The sequence below is a fragment of the Dinoponera quadriceps genome, unplaced genomic scaffold (genome assembly GCF_001313825.1).
Source record: "Dinoponera quadriceps isolate SergipeBrazil2010 unplaced genomic scaffold, ASM131382v1 scaffold4394, whole genome shotgun sequence".
Lineage (NCBI taxonomy): Eukaryota > Metazoa > Arthropoda > Insecta > Hymenoptera > Formicidae > Dinoponera > Dinoponera quadriceps.
The window spans coordinates 4,516-26,079 of record NW_014558370.1 but is presented as its reverse complement, the minus strand read 5'-3'; the positions used below and the strand labels follow the sequence as shown (position 1 = coordinate 26,079).

Genomic DNA, 21,564 nt, shown 5'->3' with positions numbered 1-21,564 from the left:
CTTTATGCTCATAAACGCGATTTGTTGCGATTTTAATCGTTTTTTTTTACTTTTTGAGCTATTTTTTGCGATTTTCGGCAATACTACATATGGATGATAAAGCTCAGTAAACTTCAAATTTGGGTGAAGCACATCAAACTACATAAGAAATTTACTTGTTGAAAGTCAAAAAAATTTTTTCCTAATTTTGTCGCACTTACTAATGCGATTTTTCGCTATTTTTTGCGATTTACTCAAAACCAAGAGGTAGACGGGCTAAACGACTTCCAGATTCGGTTTCAGCGGGCCAAAATACATGTAGATAGGTGGGTTTGGTCAAAAGTACAGACCACTTTTTTTTTGTGTGCCGGTGTAATTAATAGTTACGTTTTACACGTAAATTACTGAGACGCGGCAATATCATGTAGCGCCGGTCTTTGGCGATCTCCATGACAGTTAATATATTAACATGTTCTATGTTGGATGAACTTTATTGTGAATTTTATGTAAATTTTGTGTGAATTGCGAACATTTATATGTGAAATGTTCAACGATCCACGTTGTCATCCTATGATATTTTTTAACATATTTGCAGTCACCTATCTCATTTTTCGTATTTTTCTCACTTTTCTAAATTGATCAACCACATCCAATAAAAATGTAAATCTGTATGCGGATGTCGCAAGGTTCTATTAATAAGTTAAAAATGAAACTAAAAGAATTTGCTTTGTGTGAGGAAACCGTGTTTGCCACTATTTATTATTTAAAAAAATCTGTGAAAGAAATTTTCTTTTATAAATTCAGGAAAAAAATATCAAATTTTTAAATATAAAAAGGCGAGATATTACATTAAAAGAACTTGTAAAATTTAATAAATTTTCTTAAACACATAATAATGTTTATATGTTTAATGTCTTAAAAATGTTTAATATATTAAAAATGTTTTTTTCTTAAAAATATTGTTTTTTAATTGCATAAAGGTTTTGATTTTTGCATAAAGATATGTATTTATATATATTTACATGATATACAGGGAGTTCCGTACAAAACATTCATATTATGGTCTATGAGAAGAAATAAAAGAAACATATATAAATAGAGGTCTTAAAATGCTTCATTAAAAAAGTATAGCAAAAATATGAAATCTGCAAAAAAAAATTTCACCTAAGTTTATACATACTTATCCATACATTACAATTGAACCAACATTAAAAAAAACTATTTCTCGAACAGCGTATGAATTTTTGTATAATCATACATGATTTTACGAAACTTGAATTTACCGTTTTTTGTTAATGTAGCTTCGTTAGTCTACAATATTCTCGATGGGAAAAGCACTTATTATTTGAAACAATGCGGCTTTATTATTCTTACTATCTTTATTACCTTGCCAACGGATATAATTATATATATATGGATATAGTTAGATGGATATTTATCATATTACGGAAAACAAGTAAGAAAGCGGTTAAACAAACATTTTTCCGAAAGATAGATTAGTCGAGCGGGATTGATATTCTGACCTCAGAGATTACTAGATCTTATGTCGTTAGACTTCTATCTGTGGGATAATGAAAAACAAAGTTTATCTAATATAAGACACATTAAGAGATGAGCTAATACAAATATAAAGAATTACCGATGCAATTGCAGAGATTAAGCAAAGTTCGGTAGGCTGGACTTTTTCAGTAGCAGTCCTTTATCATTTAAGTGCCTTTTAATTTCGACTCTTTTAAGACATGATAATTTTTTTGGATGAACAAATATATTAGAACTTCTTCTAGTTCATTAATTTTATTTTTTGCAATTTATTCTGTTTCTTATTATTCTATTTATGTATTCTACTTATTTCTTATATTTATCTCCATTGTATATATTACTTTTCCATACATTTTTCTTGTATTTAGTATATTCTTAATACTTTTATATCGTACTTATATTTCCCGTTTATAAATAAATAAATAAATAAATAAGCAAAAACGATGGAATTTATAAGATAAGGAATATAATATTAAATCGATGTCAAGCTTATATTGACAATGGCGAACGGCATTTTGAAATGCAATCTTAGATGAAATGTTATTCCTTATTTCACATTTCATATTTTTGCTATAACTTGGAAAAACCTAAGACACTCTGTATATTTACATAAAATCTTACCACAACTAAGACTTGCATTTACATAATTTTGTTCAATTTTCAAGTTGAAATGAGTTTTAACTTCTCTATAGATTATTTCGTTAAAGTATTAGGTGTACAAATGAATAATCTAAATGTTTTAAGCAGTTAAGAAATTAATTTTAAAATCAATTAATTTTCCTGTTCATTTGCAGTTATATTGTGTTGACATATAGCTATTAAAAATGGCATTTAGTATGATGAAAGACTCAACATAACCTACAATAGTATTCAGTCTGATAGAATCAAACATGGCAAGAGATAAAATGCATTTCTGACACTGTATTCCTTATGAATTCCAACAAGGAAAGAATATTGCAAGAGTATGCGAATCGATTTGTTCCTTTTTCGGCAAAAATATTATAACGTACAATGTGTGTGCATTTTGGTTCAAACAGTTTAATAGCGGTGATTTCAGTCTGATCGATAAACAATGTCCTGGAGGCCCTCCAAAATGCGACAGCGATGATTTGAAACAACTGCTCGCTGAGAATTTGGCACAATCGCAAAAGGAGAGCAGTTGGGAATAACGCAGCAAACCGTTTCCAAACGCGTACTTGAGATGGGTAAGATCCAAAAAGAAGGAAAATGAGTTCCGCATGAACTTAGTGAAGCCTACAAAACTCAACGAGTGGCAGCGTGTCTTTCTCTTCTCAATAAGCAATATCGAATATCTTTCTAGTAAAAAATCATTATAGGCAATGAGAAACGCAGAGAGTCATGGGTACATCCCGGCGTATCATTAACATCGGTTGCAAAGTCCAATCGCTTAAGAAAAAAGGTTCTGCTCTGCATTTAGTGGGATATCAAGGGCGCTTTCTACTATGAGTTGTTGAAACCGGGTAAAACAGTTTCTACGAGCTGCTACCAATGCCAATTAACCTGCTCGAGTCAAGAATTGAAACAGAAACGTCCGTATACTTGCAAAGGAGTACGTTCTGAAATTATTGCATGACAATGCCAGGCCACACATTGCTTCCAAGGCAGAAGACACCATAATGAGTCTTGGTTGGGACGTCTCGCAGCACCCGACGTATTCACCAAACATTGCTCCATCAGATTATTACTTGTTCTGGTCGATGCAACATGCCTTGTCCGATACTCACTTCCAATCAGTGGATGAGATTCGAAAATGGCTTGATGACTTTATCGTGTCCAAAGACACAGCATTTTTCCGAGATGGAATTCATCAACTGCCTAAAAGATGGCTTACAGTTATAGAAAGCAACGGCGAATACTTTGGTTGGAAAATTTGTTTTACTTTCTTTTAAAATAAATCTCGAATTTAGCTGAAAAGGTTGGATTATTCATTTGTACACCTACTATATAAGAAGATATAATAATAATTCAGTAGCATTTAGCTCCAAAAGTCATAAAACTAAGAAAATTATAAAGGAACATAATAGTATTCCAGCAGCATCTGGTTACAATTTTTTGGAAGACGTAATATTACGTCGGCGGCCGTAAATTTATTAAATATCATAGTATGTCATATAATATTTTTCGGAATATATCCTGAATATTTCGTTTTAGAGCCTAAATATTAAGCGGTTATTACCAGCTTATGCCCCCCAAAAAAGGCTTTTTTTATGATTTTTTTTGAGAAGGTATTTAAAATGAATGGTTTACAAAAAAAATCCTATTGATTACTCATGTTTTGAAATACAAAAAAAAATTTTTTTATTGCAATTTATTTACAAAATGGCGGCTGTATAGTAATAACCTTCAGATCACTTTTTAAAAAGGCCTTCCGCGGCCGGCAGTGGAAGTCTCTTCCAGTTCAACCTAGAACAAAAAAAAAATTTTTTTCATAATCTACATGAGTTTATCTAATGAAGTACACATAATTATATTTTTTAAATTTTTTTCGCGAAATGGCAGAAGTTTAAACAAAAAATTCATTTTTCGACGAAAAAATCGACTTTAAGGGGTTATAACTTTTTTTCTAGTGAAGCAATCACTAAAATCGTGTGTACTTCACTAGATAATCTAACGAAGAAGCTACAGTTAAATTTTGAAGTCAATCGGATGAAAACTTTTTGAGTTCTACTGCCGGCCGATTTTGAAAATATGATTTCGAGAAAAACGCGTTTAAAGTTTAAAAACGCATTTAAAGTTGATAAATCTTAAAAATGGTCCATAAAAAAATATTTTACCTTCAGTCTGCTATCCCTGCACCGTACAATTGTCCTTCAAGAGCCTTATTGTGTTCTTCTTCATCCTTTTTTGCCGATGTATTACTGCATCTGGCCTCTTTTGCAAAATCGGACATACTGTGCTCAGCAGCTTGGATCCGGTTGGAGTCTGTTTTCAAGCAGAATTCATACATCCTTGGCCCAACAGTAAATCCAAGGGCATCGTAGACGGCAAACAGACTTGACAAGACATTATTAAATGTAATGACAGCTATGTCAGTCGCAATGCCAAGAATCGGTTTATTGCTGGACACCGTTTTTGGAGCAATCGACCAAACGACTGCGTTAAACGACTCATTACTGTTTTGGGTATATCCACCCAAGCAGCGGGAAAGAAGGTCGTCGGAGCTGAGATCTTCGTAGATTGGTTTGATTGCACCAAACACATCTTTATGCATCGGATCCTTATACTGATATGTGGCAAGAGTACCAAGCGCTTCAGGAAAATTTGATTTAAAACATTTTTTAAATTTAGATTAGTGCCTGGGCGTTGTAGATTTCAATTCTAAGGATGTTTTAGCATAAATTAAGCCAATAAAAAAAAATGGCCAAAAAAAATTAAGCTGGTAATAACCCCTTAAGCAGCTTGAGCAAAAAATTTAGCAAGTAACTCACGTAGCATGGAACGTGTTAAAAAGACAAATATGTGTACATGTTAACACCAAAACGCAAATTCATTTTTGTGTATATATATAAGAAATTCACTGTATGATGATTTCCTCACGATGATCATGTTTTTAACACATTCGCATCACTCAATCAAAGATTATGGTATTTATAATCCGATATTATATTTAATTTTGTCATGACATTATTTAGTTTTGAGTATTGAGACTCAAGATATTATTTAGCCATAAAATAACTCCTTAATATCTTAAGATTTTAAGTACTTACGATGATCTTAAATGATCTTTAATGTAAACTCGGACTACAAATGTGCCGACCTATAAATAATATTTAATTAATTAGTTAAATTATAATTATGATTATAAATTTAATTAAATTTCAAATAATAATTATTAATTAAAATTAATTAATTAATTAAAAATACTTTTAACTTACTACTTACTACTAGTACTTACTACTAAATGTTTTTTTATTTAGTTTTATTTATTTGTAAACGGTAAAAATGTTTAGTAGAATTTATCAGACAATGAACGTTCTAAGCCATTTTAAATGTGGAAGGAAATAAAATGTTTTATTATAAGAACCGAATTTAGTTGGTAAGAACCAAAAATTCTGTTTCATTCAAGGAAACACGTTTGGTTTATTCATTGTCAGTTAAACTCAACCAACATTCTTTCCATATATAATAAGGAAATCGGACGTAGAAAGAATATTGATCTTCCGCAAAAGCGTAAAAGAAACGTGAGTGAGTATCATATTTATAGCTAAAATGGAGTGTTTCATTGACAAATTAACCTCATGTAAAATAAACGAGACACGACGGATGCAGTAAGTCGAGATGATCAAGTAACCGCATTCTAACCGATTTTTTGAAATCGCAGATGGTCCACGCTAGTTGGTGGTACTACTTCTCAAAATTTACCGAATTCATGGACACGGTATGTACTAACAGCCTAGCCACCCGGGTGTCGATCACCCGCTTATGCATCCCCGATATGCTAATTCGTTATGTTATTACAGATTTTCTTCGTGCTTCGAAAGAAGAACAATCACGTGTCCACCCTGCATGTGATCCATCACGGTTGCATGCCTATGTCGGTCTGGTTTGGTGTCAAGTTCACACCCGGTAAGTAGAAAATCATTTGCGTAATTCATCGTGTCGATTTGTTGCAACAGCCCGCCGGACTGTTTCGTAAAAGCAACTTTGATCAATGCCGTGCGAGAACGCGCACGCAAAATCGCAATGCTACCTTTATTACTCGCGAGCTTCTTCCTGGCACGCAGTGGCTTAAAAGAAAATGTTTTTAGCCAAAACTCTGAATCTGACTTTTGATAAAACTGATTTTTATATATAAAAAAATCTTTAAAAAAGTAAAATAACTTATTATTTGCTAACTATTTGCAGGTAATTTAATATTCATCTCGTTTTGGTTTTAAATAAATACGAAATAACTCGAATCTCTTATGAATAGTTTTTCTTAAACGATGTCTCATTTCTTCTTTAACGATATTCTTGAATATAAAAGATTTTACATTACTTAGTCAGGTATTTTTATTTTATATTTCTTTCCAAATCTCATACAGAGTTACAGAGTCCAACGTATACGACACACTATACGGATATGAAAAAGTTAAATTATTTTCAAAGGACGCAAAATGATTATAACAGATTTTAGTAGTGTAATTGTTGATGATTATTATAAAACTTGAATTTATTTGAAATTTTTAAATTCTTCAAACTTTTCCTGAACTACTAGTAAGAAAATACTTTTCCATTGCAAGATTACGTTTATTTCATCTATAAATCTAGTTATTATTACATTAAAAAAACAAAATTTTATTCTGAAGTATGACTTTTAATGTATATTAATGTTACACGTGCGTGTGTGTGTGTGTGTGTGTACAGAGTTCTTCAAAAATATGGAAATGGTTAAATAATTCCTCAGAGATATATTTTAGAAAAAAAATGTTACAGAAGAAGTTATTGGATTTCAAAAAAACCTATCTGATAGTTAAGAGCCAAAAACTTGGATCCTATGAAAACAAAATAGATTTTTTTAATTGGCAATATCACTTTTTATGGCTGATTCGTGTTCCTGACAATTTTTTCTTTCCAAATGTGTAACTTAAGTTGGGCCAGACCTCCAATTAGACTACGCAAAGCCCAACTATTGAGAATAATCTAATTTTACAGCGTAATGATAGTGGAAAAAAATGGGCCTGTACCCAAATATACCTCATCAATCACATAGACTTTTTAGAATTAAAAATATTTCCCCCTCAACATTTTGTTGCATAAATGCAATCCCTGACGAGTTATTTGACCGCGTCCTGCCTTTGGAGGACCTGAAACAAGTGAAGTTCAAATTTGAGGCCTAATCCAACTTAAGTAAAATATTTGGAAAGGAAAAATTGCCAGGAACACGAATCAGCCATAAAAAGCTGGTATTGAAATTTAAAATAGCTACTTGGTTTTTGTAGTCCAAATTTTGAGCCCAGGTCCTAATGGATCTTAACTATATACATATATATATACACATATATATCAACTAGTGTATACCAGGTGTAGAAGTATGAAACCGGAATTTCCCTATAGATGGTGCTAGCCATCAGTTTAGGGACCGTAAGACCGCTTCTGCAGCGCCATCATCTCCCTCTAACAGCTGACGAAGATTTTCAACACACAACAACCCAAGTTCCATACACCGGTATATTTTTCTATAACCTTAAACATGTCGAGTTTTGTGCCTACGAACTACGATTTGCGGACAGCATTGGTTTTTTGTTATCATTTGAAGAAAACTGCTGCAGAATCGCATCGAATGCTTGTCGAAGCTTACGATGAACATGCTCTTGATAAAACACAGTGTTCCGAGTGGTTCAAAAAATTCAAAAGTGATTATTTTGACGTGAGAAACGAAGAGCGTGGGAAACCACCGAAAAAGTTCGCAGACAACGAATTGCAAGCCTTATTGGATGAAGATGATACTCAAACTCAACAAGAACTCGCGGATGAATCGAATGTGACGCAGAAAGCTGTCTCAATTTGTTTGAAAGCCATGGGAAAGATTCAGAAAGTGGGAAAATGGGTTCCGCATGAACTGAATGAAAGACAGCAAGAAAATCGAAAAACCACTTGTGAAATGCTGCTTGACAGATACAAAAGAAAGTCCATCGTATCATGACAGGTGATGAAAAATGGATATATTTTGAAAATCCTAAACGTCAGAAATCATGGGTGAATCCAGGCGAACCATCGACATCCACTACTCACTACTCTCGATAGGTAAATCCACCGTAAATGATATTATTGCTAAGTATCGTGCTGGATAGGTTTAAAAGATTGCCCCCGTAGTGGAAGGCCACGAAAAACATCTAAAAAGGTAAATCGTGTCATTAAACACAAATCAATTGAGGATGTCAAGAAATTGCGAGCCACGGGAAAACGCGAGCTACGGGATGAAAACCTTGCCGATGTTAGCCGTAGTACTGTGACACGAAGGCTACATGATATAAGACTTTTTGACCGTATAGGTATTAAAAAACCATTAATCAGTAAAAAGAATAAGAAGGTTACAGTTTGTCCCGATTACAGTTTGTCAAAGATGACAAAAATTGGACAGTCGAAGATTGGAAAAAATAGCTTTCTCAGACGAAACTAAATTAAATATTTTTGGAAGCGATGATAGACAACATGTACGACGTCCTATTGGTATCAGAAATGACGTTCGGTACCAAATTCCTACTGTAAAGCACGGTGGAGGAAGCGTGACGGTTTGGGAAGTTTTCTCTGCACAAGGAATCGGTCCACTTGTTGAGATCAACGGAACTATGAACGCTGCTGTTTATAAGGACGTTTTAGAAAAACATTTGTTAACATATGCTGAAGAAGCAATGCCATAGGATTAGATATTTCAGCAGAATAATGACCCCAAAAATACATCAAAGTTGTTAAAGAAGTGGTTTTCTGCTACAAATGTGAGAGTTTTAAGCTGGCCATTCCAATCACCGAACTTGAACTCGATATAACACTTGTGGGAACATCTAGACCGTCAAATTCGAAAGCATACATATTCAAATAAGGCGCTCTATTCAAATCGTTGAAGGAGAATGGGATAAAATTCCACCTGCTTACATTAATCGACTAATTGAATCGATGTCACATCGTTGTGCCGCTGTTATTGCTGCAAAGGGTATGGCTACAAAATATTGGCATTAAAATATAATTTAAACTAACTAAAATGCATTATAGAATGTTTGGACTAATAATTTTTTCGTAGTACAAAGTGGCCGGAAACTTTTGCACGTGTAAAGATAACAATTATAACAATAAATATTTTCACGAACATAAACAATATTCTTTCATTATATTATTTCATTTCCCATATTTTATGCTCACACCTGATAATAATAAAAATTTTATTAAGATTTTTTTGATAAATTAGAGTATAAAATGTCATTGGCCGGAAACTTTTGCTTGCCACTGTATATTATGCGTTTGAATTAATTCTCGCTGTTGTTAATAGAGGTCAGTAGTTATGCTATTTCAACATGGCCGAAAGTGATTGTTGATGTATATGAAAGTACTATCAATAGGCTATGAAAATCAGTGTGTGATATTAGTTTGTAGTGCAAAAACACAATTTTTTATTGCATTGAATATGTCGGGTTTCCTACCAGAAAAAGAGAATTTGCGGGAAGCACTACTTTTCTGTTTTCATCTCAAGAAATTTGCTGTTGAAAGTCATACGAGTAGTTTGCTAGTGGAGGCTTATGGGAAGCATGCTCTATCTGAAACAGCTTACAGAGATCGGTTTGGACGATTCAAATATAACAATTTTGATGTGAATGACAAAGAGTCCCCTGGTCAGCCGAAAAAGTTTGAAAATAGTGAATTGGAGGTATTACTGGAAGAAGATTCATGTTAGACGCTCAAAGAATTGTCGGAAACACTAAATGTCGATTAATGAACAGTTAGCAAACGTTAAAAACAATGGGAGTGATCCAGCTAAGCTAAGAAGCTAGGAAACTGGCTCCACATGAATTGAGAGAAAGAGACATTGTGAACCGTTTAACAATTTATGAATTGCAGCTTCAAAGATAAAACGGAAGTCTTTTTTGCATCGAATTGTGATTGTTGATAAAAAATGGATTCGTTACGACAATCTTAAGCGCAAGAAATCATGGGTACGTCCCGGCGAACCATCAACATCAACGCCAAAACAGAATACTCATGGAAAAAAGATCATGCTGTGCATTATGTGGGATCAAGTCGGTGTAGTGTATTATGAGCTGCTGCAACCGAGATAACCATCAATGCTGAACGTTACCGACAACCATTATTCAATTTTAATCGAGCATTCAAAGAAAAACGTCCGCAATACGTCAAAAGACAAGACAAAATTATTCTTCTCCATGACAATGCTAGACCATATATTGCATCACCAGTGAAGGAAATCTTGGAGTCTTGTATATCTTACCTCACTTGCCCTATTCACCAGACATTGTTCCTTCAGATTACTATTTGTTTCGTTCGATGCAGCATGACTTTTCTAAGCAACACTTCAGTTCTTTCGAAGATATCAAAAAATGACTTGATAACTGAATCGCCTCGAGAGAACCTGATTTTATCTATCGCGGAATCCATGTGTTACCCGAAAAGTGGGAAACACTTGAATTTCGCGGGTTGTAGCTTCCGAAAGACAATACTTTGAATAAGATATAATGTACCGTTCTTTTGAAATAAACATGAGTTTTGTAACAAAAGACTGCGAGAATTAATTTAAGCACCTTTTATATATTTTGTCAAATAAATACCGGAAATTGTTCATTTAAAAACCCGCGTAAAAGGTAAGAAAGTAATTTTTTTGCTGTAAGTTGGTACTAATGTATTTGATTGTCACGCAGAGCTTTGGTGCCATCTATCAACCAGTTTGTTTACAGCTGTTAGTTTTGTTAGTCGTACTAAAAAATAAAAAATATATATATATATATATATATTCTGTAAAAGAAATACCGGAAATTGTTCAATAAAACACAAAGTATTTGTTTATATATATATGGGGTGTCCGGTATGTTTCGTACATCTGCTCGTGTGCAAATGGAAAGGGTTAAATTGATAGAAAAGATAGACACCATTATGCAAAATTCGCAATAGTTAACGAAGAATTTATTCTGTCTGAGCTAATGAGCGCACAAGAAGGGGTAGGCCGAACATATAGAAAGAAAGACGTCTTCCACCGTGCCATGGACCTAAGAATCTAATGACGAATGTAAGGCAGATCCGGTAGCAAATTCGCAGTATGGGTGGTGTATTGCTGTCTCTTCCTAGAATAGGACACTGTCGGGTGTTTCCGTCGCATATGCAATAATTCCCGAAAGTATAGATATATTTTAATTTCTCTAACTTCCGTATTAAAATAGATTCGTGCAGACCGAAATTATACAAAACGGCGTTCCTATACGTAAAAGTTGACACAGAACTTTTCGAAATAAACATAAAACTAAATAAAGCAACATTCGATGATCGAAAACTCAAAATACGATCCTTATTAACGTCTTCGAGAAATTGTTACACTAGACTGTATACCACGCAAACTTTGGCCATCTTCTGTTATATTCGTTATAAAACCGACGGTGTGTTATTGTAGAAAGAGACGATCAGCGAATAAAAAAGGAGAGCGCTCTCATTTCCTTTACCGCAAATTAGCCAACCCCATTGCCTAAAAGTTCATTTTATACTCCATTCCTGGATTCTTAGATCCATGGACCGTGCACGCAATAATGACACTTGCGAATCGCAGCTCGTTGCATTCCTCCGCTCAAAACTACGAGACACAGCGGAGAAATATGCATTCTACGGAGGAATGCGACGAGTCGCGATTCGCAAGTGCCATAATCGCACGTCGTAAAAAAACATCTTTCTTTCTATATGTTCGGTCTATCGCTTTTCATGCGCTTATTAGCTCAGACAGAATAATTAATTATTTATTAACTATTGCGAATTTTGCATTATGGTATCTACCTTTTCTATCAGTTTAACCTCTTCTATTTGCACACGAGCGGATGTACGAAACATACCAGACACCCTGTATATATATAATGCTTTACAATCACTAAACTATAATTTAAACTAATAAAATGTGTAGCACGATTTTGTGACATTGTGACAAGATGTGTCAAGATTGTAACTAAAGATTATCTTTCACGATTTCTTTGAACGATTATTTGAATGATATTTTCAGCATCACATTTATCGATGAATGATAAAAAATAATAAATGATAATAATTATTATAATTCTTGTGATTATTTTAATTAAGGATATCATAAAACTGCATTTAAATTAATTTAACTTCAAAAAATGAATTTTGGCTTAAAAAGTAACAACTAAAATGTCTAACTCTTTATTTTTCACAATTTTTTTGAAGTTTAGCAGAAGTTTCAGTAGTGACCCTGTAAATTAATCGTGGCTTAGCTTAATCGGAATTTGATGCATTTGTATCTTAGACCACTGTGAGCGCGATTTTAGGAAAATACAAGATAACAATTCTTGTACGCAAACGCTATGTCTATTACGTCTGCGAATTTTGTATGAAACATCTATGTTTCGTAAAATAATTCGTGTGTATATTCTGTGCAAATTGATAGAATATATACAGGGTGACCATTGGGATTGTGTCTAAAGTAAACGGTTTATTTCCCCTCTTTGATTTCGATCGTCATTTAACTCATTAGTTTCCGGTACTTAAGTCCTATCAATTTCATTTGAGCCGTTATATAAGTTGGTTTATCAATATCAGAATAAACGCCTTAAAAGTACTTCTTATCGAATTCTTCTGCAGTAAAGGCAAAAATTATATTGAAACGAATCGTAGATTCCGTACTAAATATTGGTCTAAGAAAGTTTCAAGCAAAATTATACTCGGAAAGTACGCTTTCTTCCTGGAATCGTTCCATAACATAATCTAACCTATACATTAATCTGACCTACATATTATGTAAGCAATCTGAGATTATAGTATATTCATATTTATTGATTATATTCATTTAACGATATTTTTTCGCAGAATTATTGATAATTTTACCCTATATGGTACTTTGAAAGATTGTAGACAATATTTACCTGGCCCATTTCATAGCATTACAACGGGCGAAACAATTGATGACGTCAAAGCATATTTCGAAGAAAATCCAAATTCCATAATTCGAAAAGCTACTTAGGTCATGGATTTGAAGTGAGGAATTCTCCAAAAGATAGTGAGAAATATCATCAAACTGCATGCAGAAATGATGATTAATAAAAAATTTCATTTTATGCAAGACAACGCAATTCCACACCATACTTGCGATATATTTGAATCGATATATAATGTCTATGGCAGTAGGGTGATTGTGTTACGATATCCGAAATTTATTCATGAAAATCTGGAACAGCTTCTTTATTCACCCGATTTGAACATGTGATTTTTTTCTCTGGAAATATCTCAAAGAAAAATGTTATATTCTACAGTCTCAAGACACCGAAAAGTTGATAGATAGTTTTTGGGAAATGTATTCGTAACATAGCTTTCTACAGTCATGTTGGATAATATATTTGAAGATTTTCGGAAACGGTTGCAATTCTGTGCCGATACTGTTGGACAACATTTTCAAAACATACTTCGTTAGTTCATGCGTGCAAATACATTTTTATCTCTTTTTTAATAACGTGTGTTTAAATTAATAAAATATATATTTGTTTCATATTTATAGTAATATAATTTCACAAGTTTTTTTTACAACATGTTTTATTCATTTTGTTCGATCTACTATATCCTACTGCGAAGTAATAACCATTTACGTTAGTCACAATCCCAATGGTCACCCAGTATTACCCTATGCACCATTAAATCTTGTGCAAATAATAACACAATGCTAGCATTTTCTCGTGATTCAATGGTATATTACGCAGCTTTTAAATCAGATATCTGCTTTTAAGTTGTTGTAGTCATTTATTACATAATTCTTTCACACGTTTCATTTCGCAAGCATTTCATATTTTCATAATGAAAGCACCATATGCAAATTTTGCTTTGATATTTCTATGACGACGAATTAGAATAAAGTTTTACTTGTGCATAAAACTTACTATATACTTGGATTTGTATCTTTGTGCATGATTTGTTTCATATCTACGAGCAAAATGTTTTCTTAGAAAGCGATGTGTTTTTCTACTCGTTTTAATTTTTACATTTTTAGTGAAAACAATTCCAGTAACTAAATTTTCCGTTGCCTGGGGAAACGAAAACTCGGTTGTAGGAATAGAAAAATTCTTATATACTGCAAATCCAAGTATATAGTAAGTACACATTCTTATGTGTATAAAATTATACTTTTACGTATGTGATTTGATTTTCTTCTATGAAAATTACACATTTTACCACATAAAGAAATCAATTTATACATTTATAGTTGTAATTGAACATATTTCACCTTGTGCAATACAATACATAATACAAAATATATAAAAAATATATACAAAATGAAGGATAGTATATTTCTAATTAATGTAAATTTATAACAAATATGAGACAATAAAAGAATCTTACACATTCAGATCCTTTTACACGTGAGTCTTACATGCAATTATATAAAAATATGTGTTAGGTTGGAAAGAAAATTCTTCGCATTCTTCGGTAAAGGTTTGAGATTTTCCCCCTAATCAATAATATCGATTTTCTAATGTTCTTAGTAGTTAAAGAAGGGAAGCACCAATTCTTCCAGATAATATTTATTCAAATAATGTAAATTTACAAAACAATAAGTTTATTACAAAAGTATGCACTCGAAAAAGATACGTTTTATCTAGAAAATTCAATACGTTTATATTGTTAATTAATAATATATATTTTTTGTTAGAAAAGATGAAGAGGGTAAGGAAATATAAAATCCTTCCGCGTAAATCACACGTGTTAAATATAATAATTTAATGTGTGTGTTAAATGTATGCATTTAACTGCGTACAGTAACATAATTAAAAAATATAGCAAAATAACGCGCGTAAAAATGCGCAGTGATTAAACGATATCATACATACGTAAAAATGTAAGCATGTAAAAATTACGTACTTGAATTTGCAGTATGGGAGTTCTCTGCTCGATCAATTGCTCTCAGAAGTTTTAACAGAATTTTAATGCGGCTGTGAATATTCTCAGTCGTTGTAACTGAAATATCGTTTCTTATCACTTTCCACCTTGCGTTACTGAGTTTTCATCCCTATTCACACAATTACGGAGAATTGAGCTTCTTTCTTTCTATCATATTTTAACGTCGAGAGATATTAGCGATCAACGATTGAGCCCAATTATAAAATATACCTGTTCTTTTCAGGCGGTCATTCGACCTTCTTCGGCTTGCTCAATACCTTTGTCCACATCGTCATGTATACGTATTACCTTCTGGCGGCGCTGGGTCCATGGGTGCAACCTTACCTCTGGTGGAAGAAATATCTGACCGCCTTCCAAATGCTGCAGTTTATCGCAATCATGGTGCACGCCTTCCAGCTGCTTTTCATCGAATGTAACTACCCGAAAGCGTTCGTCTGGTGGATTGGCATGCACGCCGTCATGTTCCTCTTCTTATTCAAGGAGTTTTACCAACAGAGCTACCAGCAGAAGAAGCCCAGGAAGAACGGCGTGATAGCGAATGGCGTCAGCAAGAACCATCAGTCCGCCGCCGACGGCTACGCGAATGGCATCGTTAACAACACCCTTAACGGTGTCGCGAACGGCGTCGCGACGAATGGCGTCCTTACAAACGGCGTCGTCGCAAATGGCTCAAGTAGGAGGGACGCCGCCGACTATTACGTGAAAGGCGAAAGCCTAGCGGCGACAGAGCTCAACCTCCGAAAACCGTATACAATGACCGAATAACCTAGTAGCGCTTAACCTAGTCGATCCACTCGCCACGATGTCGTATTTTTTCTACGGGATCGCCGATGGATCAGCGGGTCTTCTTTTCTCCGTCTCTGTTTTCCTCTCCCTCTTTTCTCCTAACCATCCTCTCCTTTTGTTCCTTTCTTCTTATCTATTGCCTTCTTATACATATCGTCACGAAGAGTCGAAACTCCATCGAGATCGACGCATCCTTCGAGGAAAAAAGTACAAAATTACGTCGCTTGCATCTGACATGCAGTACACATCAATGTTTCATGACAATTGCTTCCTCCTGGTTAGTTCTAGCTAGTTTTAGCTGGATCCCGGAGCAGTCGCACGATCGTAATCGGGTGACGACGCAAAAGGAGTAGATCATATCCTGGTGCTCCTGCGACGACTGACGCTCTTGATCGTGAGACGAGCCGTTTGTCGTGAAAATCGCGCAGATTGAGTCATAAGATATGAACGCTTTTGCGACTGCCAGGTGACTTTTGCGAACACCTGTCTTTCGCAGCAACGAGTGCGACAGTGTCGAAAAAACGAGATGCCGCACGTGAGGGATGAGTTTCTGTAGGAACATATTCAATTAATATTTAAGTATGAATTTAGATAAGGTGTTAAATATGATTTTCGCAGGCCAAATTCAAAATAACTTGCATTACTTCGCGGAAACGAACGGATCGTTACATGCCTTCACGATTTTTTTCTTGGCCGATTTTTAATTTATTTATGTCTATCTTTTTCTTCAATGACACGAGACTATTGATTGCGATCGAACTCAATATCGATTATAAGTTGTGAAAAATAGTGAGAGAGGGGAAGAACGGCAATTTAGGAATTTATTGGTCGATCTTCCATGGAATCCCAAATGAAACCGTGTTCAATGACTAATGCATCATCGAAGTGACGTTTCTTGTACGTGCGCTACTTTCGTTATATTGGAGATTCTTGAATGGTTGTATCTGTGACTCCCTTTTTCCTCTCTCTCTCTCTCTCTCTCTCTCTCTCTCTCTCTCTCTCTCTCTCTTCGTCTCTGTCTCTGTTCTTTTCGGTTTCTATTTTTCTTTTTATCTTTTTCACGATGTTCGCGCGACGTGGTTCTTCTACGTGTTATTTAAAAATAAATTGTCGAGATTTTACGAGCGTATGTAGGTACCTATAATAAAAAATGGCGAAATTTTTCTAGAGACTGCCGATATCTGCGATTTCGAAGTTATATAATAGAAGAAATTATATAGGCACGATAACGGTAAATCACAATGTGGCAGGTCGATGTTGGGCAATCTGCTGGGAGATTTTCGTTTGCATTTCGACCGTTCGTAGTATAGACTCGCGTAAAAATTTCGTCTTGCGCTTATCGAGGAACCGGATAACTTCAATCGTACGAAATTTGCGAATGGATGAAATTCATTGAGAAACTTGCCGATTACACAAGCACCATTGCGGGGCGGAATTATATGTTTCCCGTCTGAAAATTATACAGGAAAAGAATACGCTCATACATGATTGTCGAGTAAGACGTTCGATTTTTTCGTCAAAACCTAAACCGACGCTGGGCACATAATTGTCATATTGAAATTTAATTAAACACATTGTTGTTGATAGCGTTTGCCAATGACGGATGGTGGCTTTTCGTGGCCTATTACTAATATTATTTCAGGGATCCTTTAATTGTTTAGATATAAATGAAAAGGGGGAGGGGAAAGTGATGAAATAGGTGATATAGTAGGCTCTAGCATCACTGGTTTCTATATAAATCCATCACTGTCGTTTGGATTCTTCGAAAAGTCCCGATTTCGAGGGCGCACTTAAAAGAAATTACGAAGCCAAAGTTAAATTGACAATTCGCGCGATTCACGATTTTAAATTGCATCTATTCTGACAATTGGAGAGTCAAACTTCTATAATCTTCACGATGTGATGTATGTGTGGTAATCGAGGAAGTCCGCTAGACGCAGTGATGTAAGAATGATCCATTATTATTCATTAATATTCAGCTACCGGCTCCCATTGACTTTCTTTCCCAAAAGAGAAAAAAGATTAGTTATATTAACATGACAATGCTTGCATTCAGCAGAAAGAACAGCTTATAACTAGTTCGTATTACACAGTATTGGAATAATGCACACTAAAGGCCGCTACACATAAAATATCCGAATACAATAGCATAATATCAATATTTTGACAATTAAATAATTAATGTTAAAAAAATATATTTTTCTAAATAACACGATAATATCATTATTAAGTATTTAATCGTTCAAATTTTGAATAATTATATATACTTCTTTATTTATATCACTGCTTCTTATATAAAAGTTTTCAACATTCACCAATCCGTTATAGTATGGACGATTATTGTTTTATAGCGATTTATAGCTATTATTGTTTGTTTGGAGTATTTTTTCACATTTTTCATAGATTCAGTAGAGTAAACCAATCAGAGCCAATAATCACAAAGCTTTTAATAAGCTGTTCTTTTCTGTCAAATGTAGACAATGAACGTACCGAATGTGAAGAATCTCCTCGTGGTCGAGTCGCCAACGACAAGATTAGTTTCTCGAAGAGATCCGAATATTAACGCTTTTCTGGATTTAAACGATGATGTCGTTCGAACTAAATCACAAAGCTTTTAATAAGCTGTTTTTTTCTGTCAAACGTAGCCAATGAACGAACCAAACGCATTTTTTATTGAAAAAAAAAAGAATTTCTGACTCTTATGAGTCAAACTTGATTCATAAAAACTAGAAATTTCATTTCTGTCAACCAAAACACATTCGGCTCGTTTATTATGATGTGAACACAATCTTTCTTCTTTATAAATATTTCTCATTTTACTTGATCCATTTGTCCGGTTTGACTATTTAGATATTGGATGTGGTCGCAGGACCAGGAAGGACACGATCGTTCGCGCGCATCGGGACGACGGTGCGTCTTTGCTCAATACTTAAAGCTCAAAAGCTTATCAGTTCGACATACCAGCAACCAACTTCTGTGATCGTACGACTTGTGGAACTAGGTAGAACAAAAAATCACGATAACAACATAATGACATCGGAAAGTGATTGAATTAGATAATGGAAAAATGAGTTATCGCAGTCATTGTCTCATCATTTCGACGTCATCGTGATCTTCTGTTCTATCTAGATGAAGGACTCTATCTCCTTCTTACATGTAACTAGCTACCACGCTGACGTCCTCATCGCGAATGCCCGATGCTCGTCGCGATCACTCGTCGCCTCGGTTGTACTATTTAACGCGTGTAAGCGTGAAGCGCGCGAGGATTCGCATTCGCATTATTAGCGCGAGTATTAGCCCGTCGACTTAAAGTACTGAATGTGAAGAATCTCCTCGAGGTCGAGTCGCCAACGACAGGATTAGTTTTTCGAAGAGATTTGAATATCAACGCTTTCCTGGGTTTAAACGACGATGTCGTTTGAACTAAAATTTGGGGAAACGAACGATACAAATTGATAGAATTTTGTAAAATACTAGATAAATTGAGGATAATTGATAGATATTTGTTCAGTTGGTAATGCTCGTGTCGCTTATTTGCGAATATTACAATGTCGTAACCTCATGTAAGGAACTCAGATAACACAAAACACACTAGAATTATCTTGGATATGCTTAAAACGTCTCAGGCTATTCCCTAGGACATCCTGGACACATTCGGAATGATTCTGGAACGTTATCTGCTATCTGAGAATTATTGTAAAATCACTTACACTTCTTATATGATTGTTGGAAACCACTAATTAACAATAACATTATATCAATTTTACAATTTCCTACTTTATGGTGTAAGCACAATATCTTTAATAGGCAAATTATAGAAATATTGCACAACAATGTCATCATGAACAATGTCATCATTTGATAAAGAATTTTGCAAAGATTGCTTTAACAAGGGAAGGATTAAATTTTGTCATTGTGGATTTTGCTCAAATTGGAATATGTTTTAGTACCAAGACTAATTATTCTACTAATTTATGAACAAGTGAAACAACGCTCAAAAATTCGTGAGAAATTTGCATGTAAAGTCTCACGTACGCTGTAAGGTACGTTTACGAAGTGTTAGATAGCAAATGCAACGTAGCAGCTAATGCGACGGGCTACGCCATAGGTTGCGCGTTCGAATCAAGCTTTATCCAGCTTTTTTATTTTAACATTAATTTTTATTAAAATGTTACTTTCAATTGACGATTAAGCAACGCGTAATTAACCTAAATATGCCAAAAAATTATAATTTAATTATTAATGCATATAATTAATATGTGTAATATTTCTTACTCGCATATTTCAATGCCTGATAATTATACTAATAATATTGATTAGCAATTACAAAAATAAAAAGTATATTTTCATATTTTACTTGTACTTTGTTTTAATTACTAATCGGACTGTTTCTCGGATTGATTTTCCGGAAATACTGCTTTAGGATGATAATTAGAGATTTAATAAATTGTAGAAATATTTAAAGCACAGATTATATTTATATCAAGCATACTGTATGTAATAAAGCTAAAGCTAAATTGTTACATGCATAAGGTGTTTTCAAACAATTTGTGATGAAGCAGATGTCACATATTAGAAAAGATAAGTCTCTCGACAATTAATTTTGAAACGAGCCAAGTATATTGAATCAACTAATGTTGAAGCGCTCAATTAATGCAACACCAAAAAAGGTATTTTTATCGCGTTCTCTCACATACTGATTTCTCGTTGTTGTTATAATAATACTGTAATTGTTAATCAATATAGTTGGTATGGTTACAGATGATGAAATATAAACAATATTACATACATTAATAATTCAATCACAATTTTTGATATATTTAGATTATTTACGCGGTACTTAATCGTTAATTGAAATTAACTTTTCGTAAAAATTAATATTAAAAAATAAAATAAACTGGATAAAGTTCGACTCGAACGCGCAATTTGTTAGGTCGCCGCTTTAGCTGCTGCATTATACTTGCAAATTCGCAAGGACGTTTTTGTAGACGGTCCTTAAGGCGTCCGAGAAACTTTACATGCAAATTTCTCACGAATGCTTGGATGTGGAGTCGTTTCACTTACCAATTAGGGGCTAAATGCGACAACATATTTCAATTTAAGTGAAATCCGTAATAACAAGATTTGAACTGTAAGATGATTCGCTTTAACGCAATGTTTTTGTATTAATAAAATTTCAGAATATTTGTTTAATATTAAACGATAAATCCAATTAAGGATATTTTTTAGGACATCATTGTACAATTATTTCAACATTTAAACAAACAAAATTAAAAAATAAAATTTCAACTTATATTTTTCACAATGTAATATGGCAGTAATATTTTGTAATATTTTGTAATACTTGCAAACATCTCAAATTATTAAATTCCAAATTATTAAATTGTGTAAATGTCCACTAATTCAAATAAAAAAAGAGAGAGTCTATGTAAATAGCATATAAGTATTTAAATAAACATGATATTATTTTTTATTTTTTATTTATCCATATTAATGTTTAAACAATTTTTTTTTCTTAAAAGTTTAACATGTTGAAGGTGTAACATAAATTTCAAGTTGCAATATTTCTAAATTATAACTTAGAAACAATTAAGCATTTTTATAAATATATATATATATATATATATACAAATATATAAATATATATATATA

At 33.6% G+C, this 21,564-nt stretch overlaps 2 protein-coding genes across 3 annotated transcripts in view; one reads left to right on the top strand and one right to left on the bottom strand.

Annotated features, from left to right (window-relative positions):
• LOC106749824 (elongation of very long chain fatty acids protein AAEL008004-like) overlaps positions 1-17,083 on the top strand; it is a 29,094-nt gene extending 12,011 nt beyond the window's left edge. For both annotated transcript variants that reach the window (XM_014629674.1, XM_014629673.1), the window contains exons 2-4: positions 5,861-5,917; positions 6,000-6,105; positions 15,350-17,083. In XM_014629674.1, the coding sequence (XP_014485160.1) occupies positions 5,861-5,917; positions 6,000-6,105; positions 15,350-15,891 (705 nt within the window). In that variant the 3' untranslated portion in view covers positions 15,892-17,083. The remainder of the gene's footprint in view (positions 1-5,860; positions 5,918-5,999; positions 6,106-15,349) is intronic.
• LOC106749825 lies at positions 3,746-5,145 on the bottom strand. Its single transcript, XM_014629676.1, has one exon. The coding sequence runs from the start codon at positions 4,748-4,750 to the stop codon at positions 4,316-4,318; it is 435 nt and encodes a 144-aa protein (XP_014485162.1). The 5' UTR covers positions 4,751-5,145; the 3' UTR covers positions 3,746-4,315.
• Positions 17,084-21,564: the final 4,481 nt, after the last annotated feature.